Here is a 12,321-nt window from a genome sequence, read left to right on the forward strand (position 1 = left end):
TAAAAGAATGAACAATCCATTCTTTTTATGATATAAACAATATCTAACTATTTTATAATAGAATTTAACAATTGACCTTTTTAACATTCCGATTTCTAACATTCTATTTCTTAACCTTGCTTACAAGGTTCGAGTCTCGGCTTCTCCTAATCTCATTTTCACTTATCTAATGTTCTTATTTACATGGAAAGAGGACAGCCTTTTTCCTGTAAACTAAAATCTCGGCAAAAAATGTGTGTACATATGTATGTATGATTCTCCTGCTTAATCTTGACAAAAATGGTTGTTGCATGAGGTTCAGACAACTTGTCAAAGGGAATTTTAACGATAAATCTATATATATATATATAATTAATTTACTCGCATAAAATTAATATACGAAAGTATAGATTTATGTGTAAACTTTAAGTATTTACTTCAAAAGTGCTCAATACGTAGGTAGAGCTAGTTAGTAAGTTAAAAAAAATGTATATGGCGATTAAGCTACACTGAATATTCCGCGTTTCATCCATTCTAGGACTCTTCAGGCTTATGCGCGAATTCTGTGTTTTTTTTTGTCGTTTTTATATGCGCATCTTCTATTGAGATTTTAGTTAGTCAATCAGCTTTCTAGTATCCACCGCACCCTTCCTATCAGCCAATGTAGATTATGCCTTCATGTAAAATTTACTATCCTGTACTTTAAAGAACCCCAACATCTATTAAACTGTAAAAGAGAAATAGCAAACAACTGCGTTCTCAAGATAAAATTTACTCTAGGATAGCGATACGAAATAGTTTTAAAAGTAACAAAAAACCCCCCAAAAACAATAGAAAATAAACAAATAAATAAATTAAATAAACATGAATATACATAAACGATCACACACATATGTATATATATACATATGTATATATGTATGTACACATATATTTATATATAAACTAACATAAAAAAAACACTAACCTAGATTTAAAACAGATCAAGAAACTAAATATCCAGGCTAAATAGAGCACACACAAAGAAACAGGTCAACCAGAGGTCAAATAGGCCTTTGTTCGATAAGGGCATGCTCATTGGCTGATAGGAAGGGCGCGGCGGATACTAGATACTAGAAAGCTGATTGGCTAACTAAAATCTCAATAGAAGATGCGCATATAAAAACGACAAACAACCACAGAATTCGCGCATAAGCCTGAAGAGTCCTAGAGTGGATGAAATGCGGAATATTCAGTGTAGCTTAATCGCCATATACATTTTTTTAAGTTACTATATATATATATATATATATATATATATATATATATATATATATATATATATAGACACTTCTATAATTTTTTTTTTTTTTTTTTTTTGTGTATTGATATTCATATTAAAAACCCTTTTTTCTATTTATTTAAAAAGAAAATACAACTTTGTTATATGTGGGTTGTGAAATTGCATTCATCTGCAAAAGATCTAGCTAATTTGCATATTCTTTTAAACATTCATTTTAATTAATTCCGTATTTTTTTGGTTGTCTTATGGGATGATCATCTTTAATTAACTATTATATGTAATTATATTCATGCAGATATTCTACATGATATATACTTGCGTAATATTTGCATAAAAAGGTTATAGTAAACATAAACCTCTTTCTATATATATTGATGTATGCGTATATTTGTTCAAAAAATTTTGCCTACCAAACTCATGTCAGATTTTGGTCTACAGACATGAAACTTCATATATAGTGTGTTCGAACCCATGCGAAACTTTATATTTGGGTTTTAGCCACGGAAAATTGGTACAAAAGTGAAAATTAAAAAAAAATGAAATTTGCCAGGTGAAGGTCTTTTTCTTATGGTGATGTCATTTCGTTTGACTTTGTTACACTTGAACCTTTCATTATGATCTGTAAATTTTTAAGTTTTCCTTTTCTTTGTTATGCGTTTAGTGAATTGCTGTTCTTTTTGTTTAACAAGTCAGACTTTTTGCATGGATGTCACGAAGATCGTGCCTTGAGATTAGTCTGCATGAAGGTATGTTTTTTGTTTACCTCTGATACGGAAAGCCCCAAGATCCAATAGTTGCATGTGAAGTCGGAAGGTTTGTTCGGAACACGCAAAGGAATAGCGTAAAAGCAATGTTGCCACTCTTACTTGATCGATTGGCATTTCCTTGCACGACATGTCTTTGCTTGCCACATGTAGAGACAACCAAATGATGACGGATCCTGATGCCAACTTCTGGATTTCTACCAGTTCTGCCAGCCTTAATACTGCTTGATGTCGAATCTCTCCACCATGAGTAACCCTCACAGAAATCAGTTTCAATCGATATAGCTTTGACGCTACCACATTGCTACCAGTTCAGTCACAGTGAGAAAAGGTTGGACTTTACAAAGGTTTCTACTATTCCCTTTCTCTCACTATTTCCCATCTCGCCCGTCCTTCCTCTCACTATCTAAAACGTTCAATCTACAATCCAAATTAGAGATTTAGTATTATGTATTTAGTATTATGTATTTAGTATTATGTATTTAGTATTATGTATTTAGTATTATGTATTTATGTATAATTGCTTGTGGATTTGATAATCATCTTTTTAACTTGAATCATTTTTAACGCATTTTCTTTGTTCAGATTCAAACCCATCCGCACATTCCGCGATCCAGATGAGGATGGATATTCTTCTTGTACATTCATTGTAAGTAAATCTTTTCCTTCATTTAATTTCGCAAGTGAATATTACCATAAAATGTCATCTGTGATGAGATCCCCAATTTGGGAGATTTGGGGAGTTACCCTTTAGCCACCATTTATTTTCAAGATCTAAACCAAACTTATTCAGTTCATTTTTTTAATTCTTTTTTTTTTTCAAAATATGTAAAGCAAAACAAAGTAAAAATTAATGTAAAAACTATGAAAAAATGAATTGGAAGCAATGAATTAAAATAAATGTAAATCATAAGCATGTTGTTTCTGATTTTTATGCAGAAATTAAAACATGCATAAATTTACTGCAATTTTAATATTATGACTCCTCAGTAATGCTGATTACCTTTCATCATATAAAATAATATAACAAATCAGTTATGTTATTTCTGAACAGCACAGCACAAAACATATTTGCTCTATCCAGAATATTAAGCACTTTGTATTCACTAACTTATACTACTTGTATTGTTCCTATTTTGGCTCCCAGGCATGTACTTTGTTTGGTATGCAACATAAAGTATCTCAAAAATATGGGCTGCAAACTGTTTTTCTGCAGCCCACTTGAAACTATTTTCATAAATATTTTCCTCAAAATTTTAAATATTTTTGTAAATTATCTCTTTCATTTTCCATACTTTTACACAAGCAATGTTAAATTTTATTGACCTTCCAATTGCAAATAACAAACAATTATTAATTAAACATCACAAGTTTGTTATAGTTCTCTAGCAAAGGGAAGACAATTCTACTGCTCCATCCACTCTGTATTCTGCATCAAGAAGTTTCATATTTACTTTGTAGCAATGTCTGTTTTTTTTATTTTTGTAGGAAGAATTATATTTTACAGCTCACATTAAAAAAAAAAAAAAAAAAAAAAAAAAATGGAATGAGCATATAATTTTTATATCTATATATAAATTTTCCTACTGTGTGTGTGTGTGACACGCAGTTTATCTCAACCTACAGGCAACCCACCCAGGTAAGTTAGGTACCAAAATGAAGCTTATGACCCAACGGATGTTTTAGTGATATTTATACCCATGTTTGGTGTATGGAAATTGCAAAAAAGTCACATTTGTAGTGCATTATCAATTTCTGTATATCTGTCTATATGTATCTGACAGAACTTTCTGTGTATCTATATAGTAGGCCTATATTTCTATAGATCTGTGTCTGTCTATATACCTTTCTGTGGTCTATATATCTATATGCTTATAATGTCCTATGTATCTATCTGTGTCTATATAACTTTCTGTGTATCTATATACCTATATATGTGTGTGTGTCGATGTGTCTATCTATATATCTAGGCTATATATGTGTTGATATCTATATATCTATGCTTATAATGTCCTATGTATCTATTTATGTGTGTCTATGTATGTCTGTCCATGTCTCCATGTCTAATATTCAATTTCACCAACATCATTTTATTCTATAGTATTATTGTTCCAGCGATCACTATGCCTAAAAGAGGGAAAAGTTTGTTGGGTCGGAAAACGAATCGAGCTGTGAAATTTCAAGAGAGAAGACGACAAATGTCTCCAGAGTATATAAAAAAAAAAGCTTGAGAGAAATTGGCAGGTCACAGCTGATGCGAAGCGACAGGAGGCACCACGTACCAGGGATGAAAGACTGCAAGAGGATCGGGAGGCTACTGCTAATGCGAGGGGAGTCACTACACACCAGGAGTTTATGGCATGATCAGGACAGAAGACAGACAGCTGATCGGCGAGAGCACCAGAGAAAACAACTAGGCCTTGCGTACAATAAAGCAGGCGCCACTGAAAAAATCCTCTCTGGAGACCAATTGATTTCCTACTCCAGTGTTGGATCTCTCATCACTGAAGACAGCACAGCCTCCCCAGTGGCCACATTATGCCCAAGTTGTCATGCGATTAAATGGAAAAATGAAGCAAGAGGCATGTGTTGTAAGAACGGAGAGGTTACCCCACCCATATTCTCTGATCATTCTGATCCATTGAAACAGCTTTGGGAAGCAAATCATCTCCACTCTGTATGCTTCCTCAAGTACACTAGGCAGATAAACAATTCCTTAGCAATGGCCTGTCTTCAAGTCGATCACCCACCAGGACCACCTGGACACCATGGATGGCAACCAACAGTCACCATACAAGAAAGGTATCCATACTGATGCGGGGACAGCAGCCAGATGTAGGACAAGAACCCAAGTTTGCCCAGCTTTATGTCATGGACCCTGATCATGCTCAAAAAGAGAATGAAGTCAGGCTAGCTACTGTAACCCTACCAGCATCAGCTAGTGTATCCGTACCAGCATCAGCTAGTGTATCCGTACCAGCATCAGCTACTGTCCATGAAAAGCAGATTCTCCAGAACCTCATTGATGTTCTTCAGCAGCATCTGAGAGACTGCAACCCTTATGTCCATGACTTTAAGATGGTCTGTCAGATCCTCGACCAAGAGAATCCACAACAATTAAATCTGATGCTGGATGAAAGAAAGCGACTCACTGGAGAGCACTCAAGGAGATACAACCTAGGACTGAAAGAAAGCTTAGCCCTGATGGGCGATGAGACAGTAGAAGTACTTTCGTGTTGAACACTTCCTTGCTGTTGTTGTTTCCACTGTTGTTGGTTCTTTCATGTAAATAAAAATTGTGTAAATACATTGTACTTACTTGCTTTTCTTTCACAATATGCAGCCATCTGGCTGTAACGGGGTTACTTGTACATTAAAAATACAAAATGGTAGTTACTAAAAATCAGCTATGATTACAGTTTATTTCAGAGGGGTGGGTTGACAGTGAAAAGATTTTCTTTTCATATGGTTAGAAGGGATAAACTTGGCAACTCCCATTGGTGGTGTTGCTAAAATGATGGAAAATAAATTTTTATGTGAAAATGTAATTTAATGTTTTTCTTATATTGTCATCCTTATTGGTGATATTCTGACCCAACCCATTGTTCCTATTTACAATGCCTCCCCACGGGACAGTTAGACACCAGGGTCGTTTTTTAACATGGAGAAAAGGAACAAAAATAAAAATTGTCTCAGTCGTGAAGGATTTCTCCTCCACTGACAGAGAACAAGAAATTGAAGTGCAGCATCTGAAGAACAGATACTACACTTTGATCTTGTCCTGAAGGCCAGACCAACCCATTGTTACATGGTGACTTTTTTGTATAATTGCATTAGAAAAAAAAACAGCATTTAAAATACCCCTGCATAAAACTTTTGTTCATAAAATAAAATTCTCTTTTGGAGCTGAGTTAATACCCTTACACAACTTTTACAATAACATTATCAAAATGTTTTAATTTTCTTATCAGGTAGGAATAATTTTGTACGTACTGTACATGTAATTATTAGATTATCATCTTTACCTATAATTACTTTTTCTTTAATAGTTTCTGCTCAATTGTGGTGTCAGCATATTTCCACCCATTTTTTTTTTAAGAAAGTTTATTATATTTTTTTTCTAAACTATGATTTTGATTACTTACATCCTTCTTTCTCTTTTTTCTCCTTTATTTCTAGTCTTCCAGTAATTTCCTGTTGTTGGGAACTTATTCTGGTGATTTGAAACCAGTGAACATATTAACCGGAGAGGTTTGTATTTTAATGTTACTTTCCATTAGTCATCTCTTGATCTCTATGTAATGTTTAATAAGTTTTGATTATTGCCAGGGGAAAATATTACAATTTATGAGTATATTATGTAGTTTAAAATCCATCTTAGTATTGTTTTCCAATTTTAATAACTTGTATATGTACACGCATGAGATTGAGTGAAACCTCCAACAGTTTATAAAGCATAAAAAACATTTTCAAATGTTAAATGTTTTTACCCCCCCCCCCAAAAAAAAAGAAAACACTTCTATGCTCAAGACAAAAAGAAATCAAATACATAAGAAAAAAAGACAAAAAGAAATCAAATACATAAAATTTAAATTATGAGCAGAAAATAATCCAATGAAATTGCAGAGGTATAAAAGGCAACCGGAATGAATTACTTCTACTAATATCCAATCTATGCGCCACAATAATATGCCTACAAGAAACTTTTTTAAAACTATCTGAAAATATCAATCTCCAAAGTTTTACTGAATACAACCACACAACACATAACGCAAATAGAACTTCTGGAGGAACATCCATTCTCATTAACAAAAACACAGCACAAAGCCAAATAAATCTACAAACTAACTTACAGGCAGTTGCTGTCACAACCACCTACATAGGACGGTCACAATTTTCTCCATCTACCTGCCTCCAAACGATCCCATAGATGAAACTGAAATAGAAAAACTCAACCAACTCCCTCGCCACTTATTATTAGGCGACTTTAATAGTCATAATGTTAGTTGGGGATGCTCAAACACAGACAGAAAAGGAATCACTATAGAAAATATTATCAACAACAGCAACCTATGCATATATAACAACAAAAAGCCAACCTTTATTCACTCTGCTCCAATCTCGTTCTTAGTAATTGACCTCTCTATAAGTGATCCTAGTATCTTTGTAGATTAAAACTGGATAGTGCATGTGGATACATGTGTAAGTGATCACTTCCCAATAACACTAGAACACTTTGGTCCTGAAATAACCTCCAAAGCTCCTCGCTGGAACTTTTAAAAAAGCTAACTGGAATAAATTCAAATTACTATGCAAAAACAAACTCCTACCTGGAAAACATAAAAAGACCCAATCACTCACTTTACAGATACCATTATCTCAGTAGCAGAAGAATGTATTCCTAAAACAAAATCATCAACCAAGTATAATCGTCCCTGGTTTTTAATGACTGTAAAAAAGCTATCTCTCCTAGACCATGTGAACTCAATAAGACCATCGATACAGTTCACAATGGAGAAAGAAAAAGATAACCAACTGGCCTTCTTTGATATACTCATATCACGCACAGAGCATGGGTTCAAGACATCCGTATATCGCAAGCCTACCTTCACTAGACAATACCTAAACTTCAACTCCCATCACCCATACAGTATCAAACGCTGCTTACAACATCGAGCAGAGACAATAAGTAGTGACACCATTACATACCACCAAGAAATGGTCAGGTTGAAGAATACCCTCCGTCATAACAACTACCCCGATAGCATACTATCCAGCAGACGTGGTAATAGTATAAGAGAGGAGAATGAAACCCAAAAACCTCCAACAGTCTGCCTACCATACATACGAGGCATCTTCGAAAAGATTCAGAGAATATGTGCCCCCTACAACATCAGGACGGTATTCAAGAGCGAGTCAACACTCAGACGACACCTGGTACGAGTGAAGCCCCGCATGGAGGAGAACATGACCAAAAACTGCATATACTCCATCCCATTCAGTTGCAGAAAGGTTTACAAGGGTGAAACACGCTGCCCCCTGAATGCAATTTGGACACCTCTGATAGAGAGAGAAAACCTTGAATAACAACATAGGTTTAACATTAACAAAAACCAACTAAGAATTGTCCTAGTGACATATGGCCGAGTCGTCCTAGACGTTGTATCAAAGTTTAGTTACCCAAAGGTGCTGAGTTCAATCCTGAACGAAGGCAGTGAAAAAGTAACATTCAAAACAGACAATCAGCAACTATGTCCCAAAGCCTAGCTGGAGTCCGAACACGGTACCCCCGTAATAATAATAAAGGGTTGAGTTCAAGACTTCTAACAAACGGTTCCCCAGTTCGATACAAAACACCTGACAAAGGCCGGAGGGCAAAATGGCCGAAACGTTGTGACAATAACAACCAAGATGAGGAAGTCAGTCCGACAATCTCAATCAATGAAAACACCTCATCTCAAAAATACAGACAATTATTTACTTTCTATTTATGACATCTGGCCCAATGGCAATCTTCCAGCCATATGGAAACAAGCCACAGTCATTCTTATACCAAAACCATCCTCCAATTATCGCCTCATAGCTCTAACAAGCTGCGTGTGTAAGACCATGGAGAGAATGGTAAACACTAGATTAATTTGGTTTCTGGAAACAAATAAAATAACTAATTTTGAATGTGGCTTCAGAAAACATTGGAGCACAACAGACCATTTAATTCGACTAAAAACTTTCATCAGAAATTCATTTATATAAAAAAAAAACGTGACTGCTATTTTCTTTGATCTTGAAAAGGCGTACAATACCACATGCTGGAGTGAAAGGAAGACTACCCATCTTCATCAACAATAGACTATTCAATGTCCGTGTAGGAACATGCTTCTCGGATATTAAGGAACAGGAAATGGGAGTCCTACAGGAAAGTATTTTGTTGGTAACATTATTCAACCTAAAAATCCAACAATATTGTTGGATGCATAAACCAAGGTGTTGATGATTTTTTAATTGCATACAGCTCGAGACATATCCATCTAATTGAGCGTCAACTTCCACAATGCATTGACAAAATAAAAAAAATGGACAACTAAGAATGACTTCAAATTTTCCGTTAACAAAACAAAATGTATGCACTTTTGTCAACTAAAAAAAAACTGCACCTAGATCCTTTTTTAAAACTAAATGATATTCCGATTCCTGTTGTAAATGAACATAAATTCTTAGGGTTAATACTATACAAAAGTCTTATATTCATTTCTCACATAAAACACCTTAAAAATAAATGTAATAAAACTCTCCAGCTAATGCAGTTCATTGCCCACACAGATTGGGGAGTGGAGAGACAAACTCTATTGAAGTTATATAGATCAAAACTAGATTATGGCAGCTTCATTTATGGTGCCATCAGAAAGTCTTACATAAAGATATTGGACACCGTTCAACATCAGGGCCTCAGGCTTGCACTGGGAGCCTTCCAAACTTCCCTCATCGATAGTCTCTATGCAGAAGCCAACGAACCCCCATTATCAATTCGACGTGACAAACTAGCCTTGCAATACTTGACCAAAATTCTCTCTTTCCCAGACAATCCTGCTTATGACTGCATTGCAAACCCACTAGATTACTCACTCTATGATAGGAAAAAATCACAACCAACAAATCCAGCCCGTAACTGTACCTTCAATCCAAATTACCAAAATCTATATAACCAAAAAGTAAAAGCTATAAAACCTTTTAGCCTCTGTACAAAACCACTAGTAGAAGATGCAGGTATCAAATTCACCAACATCCATGATATAAACCAACTAAGCCTTCCACCCTGGCTACTAAAACAACCTGAAATTATCTTTGAATTAAATAACCTCCCAAAAAATCAAACTCATCCACTAACCTATCAAGAAAAACTCCTTATTCAAAAAAAATACCCAAACCATCAGTACATATACACAGATGGGTCCAAAGACAGCAACAGATGCGGAGTCATATCCACTAACATTAACTTACAGAAGCAACTACCAGACCATGCTTCAACTTTTAGTGCCAAAGCCACCGCTTTAGATATGGCACTAGACCTCATTACTGACCTCACCCACAACAAATTTATAAATTTTTCAGACTCCCTATCGGTATTCAAATCCCTAAAGAATAAAAACTTAAATAACCCGCTCCTCATCGAACTATTACAAAAAATACACACTCTTTCACAAAACAAAAATATCATTCTGCTGGATCCCCAGTCATTTTGGAATTCAGGGCAATGAAGAAGCTGACATAGCTGCCAAAAATGCATTAAAACTCAATAAAAGCGATATATAAATTCCACACTCTGACTACAAACAACTAATAAATAAATCTGCTTATGAAGAAATGGCAAGAAAAATAGAATAACTGTCCAAATAACAAACTTTTCAAGATCAAACCCATAATAGAAGAACGATTACCAGATGCCAGAAAATCACGTAGAGAGGAAGTGATTTTGTTCCGTATTCGCATTGGACACACGCACATTACCCACTCCTTCCTACTAAAAAAGAAAACCCTCCAGAATGTTTTGTGTGCCAAGAACCTTTTACAGTAAAACACTTTTGGATTGTGGCTATCTCGCGCATATCCGGCAAAATTATTACAAAGTCAATAATATGAAAGAACTATTTAAAAAATAATAAATTCCAATAAAATACTAACATTTCTGAAAAAAGTAAATTTATATAAAAGAATATAACTTTAATTCAATCCAACTCTACCCCCACCCACCCACACACACACACACACACAAAAAGCACATCAAAGGCCTTAGGACTTACTGAATAAATTAAAATATCTAATCCACCCCCCCCCCCCCCAAAAAAAAGCAAACTCTGCATTAAATAACAAAAAAAAAAAAAAAAAGGTTGATATGCTGTGAAAGCAAACCAAACCTTCCCCAGAACTGCTAAACTTTGGAATTCCTTTCCGGGTTCCTGCTTCCCCAACTGTACTGACATGTAGAAATTCAAATGTAATGTAAACAGACATCTTGTTGCTCAAATTTCTACATAGAATCCATGTAATTTATATCCCATATAGTAGCTCCCCACATCAAAGTGGCACTGTGCCTTCTTTGGGGGGGGTGAAAATGCAATTAAAATTATATATATATATATATATATATATATATATATATATATATATATATATGCTAGCTGTACCCTGCCACACATTGCTGTGGCTCAATTTGGTGTAATGGAAAATTCTAATAAAAAGAGAAAATGCATGTTTCTTATATTCTTAGTACAGCAATCCACTCTAATCCACAATTGAATAAAAAAACGGTAAACTTTTAGATTAGGTCCACCTCCACAATTTTCTTTTAAATCACTACTTTTATAGGTTTCCGACTATGCTGAATACGGAGATCGCATTGAAATTTTGAAGAAATAAGTAGTTATCAAGATATAAATAGTTGTTTTATGCAATGTTTTCTTTGGCGGCCATCTTTGTTACGCGCGTAGATTTGTTTATGATGCGCGCTCACACATGTAAAAAAGATGACCGCCAGAGATTACAATGCATTATACAACTTTTTATATCTCGATAACTACTTATTTCTGCAAAATTTCAATGCAATTTCCGTATTCAGCATAGTCGAAAACCTTTAGAAGTTGTCATTTAAAAGAAAATTGTGGAGGTGGACCTAATCTAAAAATTTACCGTTTTTTTTTTTTTTTTTATTCAATTATAAAGTTAAAGTACAGAATAGGTACAAAACACCCTCTTCTCCCCATGTTAAGAATGGATTTTTAAATAATAACGTTATTATTTCAGCACGGATCAATAAGTGCATGAGTACCCAATTTCTTTAATAAAGAAAAAGCATTCCTATTTTCTTATATAAAAACAACTTCTGTAAAAGAAAAAAAACGTGTACTTTCAATTTTTGTTAAAAAAGGTTTTCTTTAAAAAAAAAAAACAAGCAAAAAAAACAACCCCCCCCCCAAAAAAAAAAAACAAAACATTAATTGGTACTCATGCAGAGAGTGATCCGTGCTGAAATAATGTTATTATTTATTCTCCCCCTGGGGAGGGAAGGGGTTTTTGTACCTATTCTGTATTTTAACCTTACAATAGAATAAAAAACAAAACTTTAATTAAACGTGGCAATACGATTAAAAAAAAATAGCGCGGATCACTCTCTGCATTAGCACCGAAAGTACAGAATAGTTAGAAAACATCCCCGCTCCCCATGTTAAGAATGGCTTTCTAAATGTCATTATTTCAGCAGGGTAGCTTCTCTGCATAAGTACCATGTTTTGTTTATTAAAT

At 34.5% G+C, this 12,321-nt stretch overlaps 1 protein-coding gene across 1 annotated transcript in view; it reads left to right on the forward strand.

Annotated features, from left to right (window-relative positions):
• The window catches only part of LOC145293783 (DDB1- and CUL4-associated factor 1-like), a 156,292-nt gene that overhangs the window by 114,365 nt on the left and 29,606 nt on the right, over window positions 1-12,321 (forward strand). The window contains exons 26-27 of the mRNA XM_080140323.1: window positions 2,611-2,674; window positions 6,205-6,276. Of these exons, the coding sequence (XP_079996449.1) occupies window positions 2,611-2,674; window positions 6,205-6,276 (136 nt within the window). The remainder of the gene's footprint in view (window positions 1-2,610; window positions 2,675-6,204; window positions 6,277-12,321) is intronic.

Source organism: Euprymna scolopes, chromosome 15, assembly GCF_053919585.1.
Source record: "Euprymna scolopes isolate OS-2025 chromosome 15, ASM5391958v1, whole genome shotgun sequence".
Taxonomy (NCBI): Eukaryota; Metazoa; Mollusca; class Cephalopoda; order Sepiida; family Sepiolidae; genus Euprymna; species Euprymna scolopes.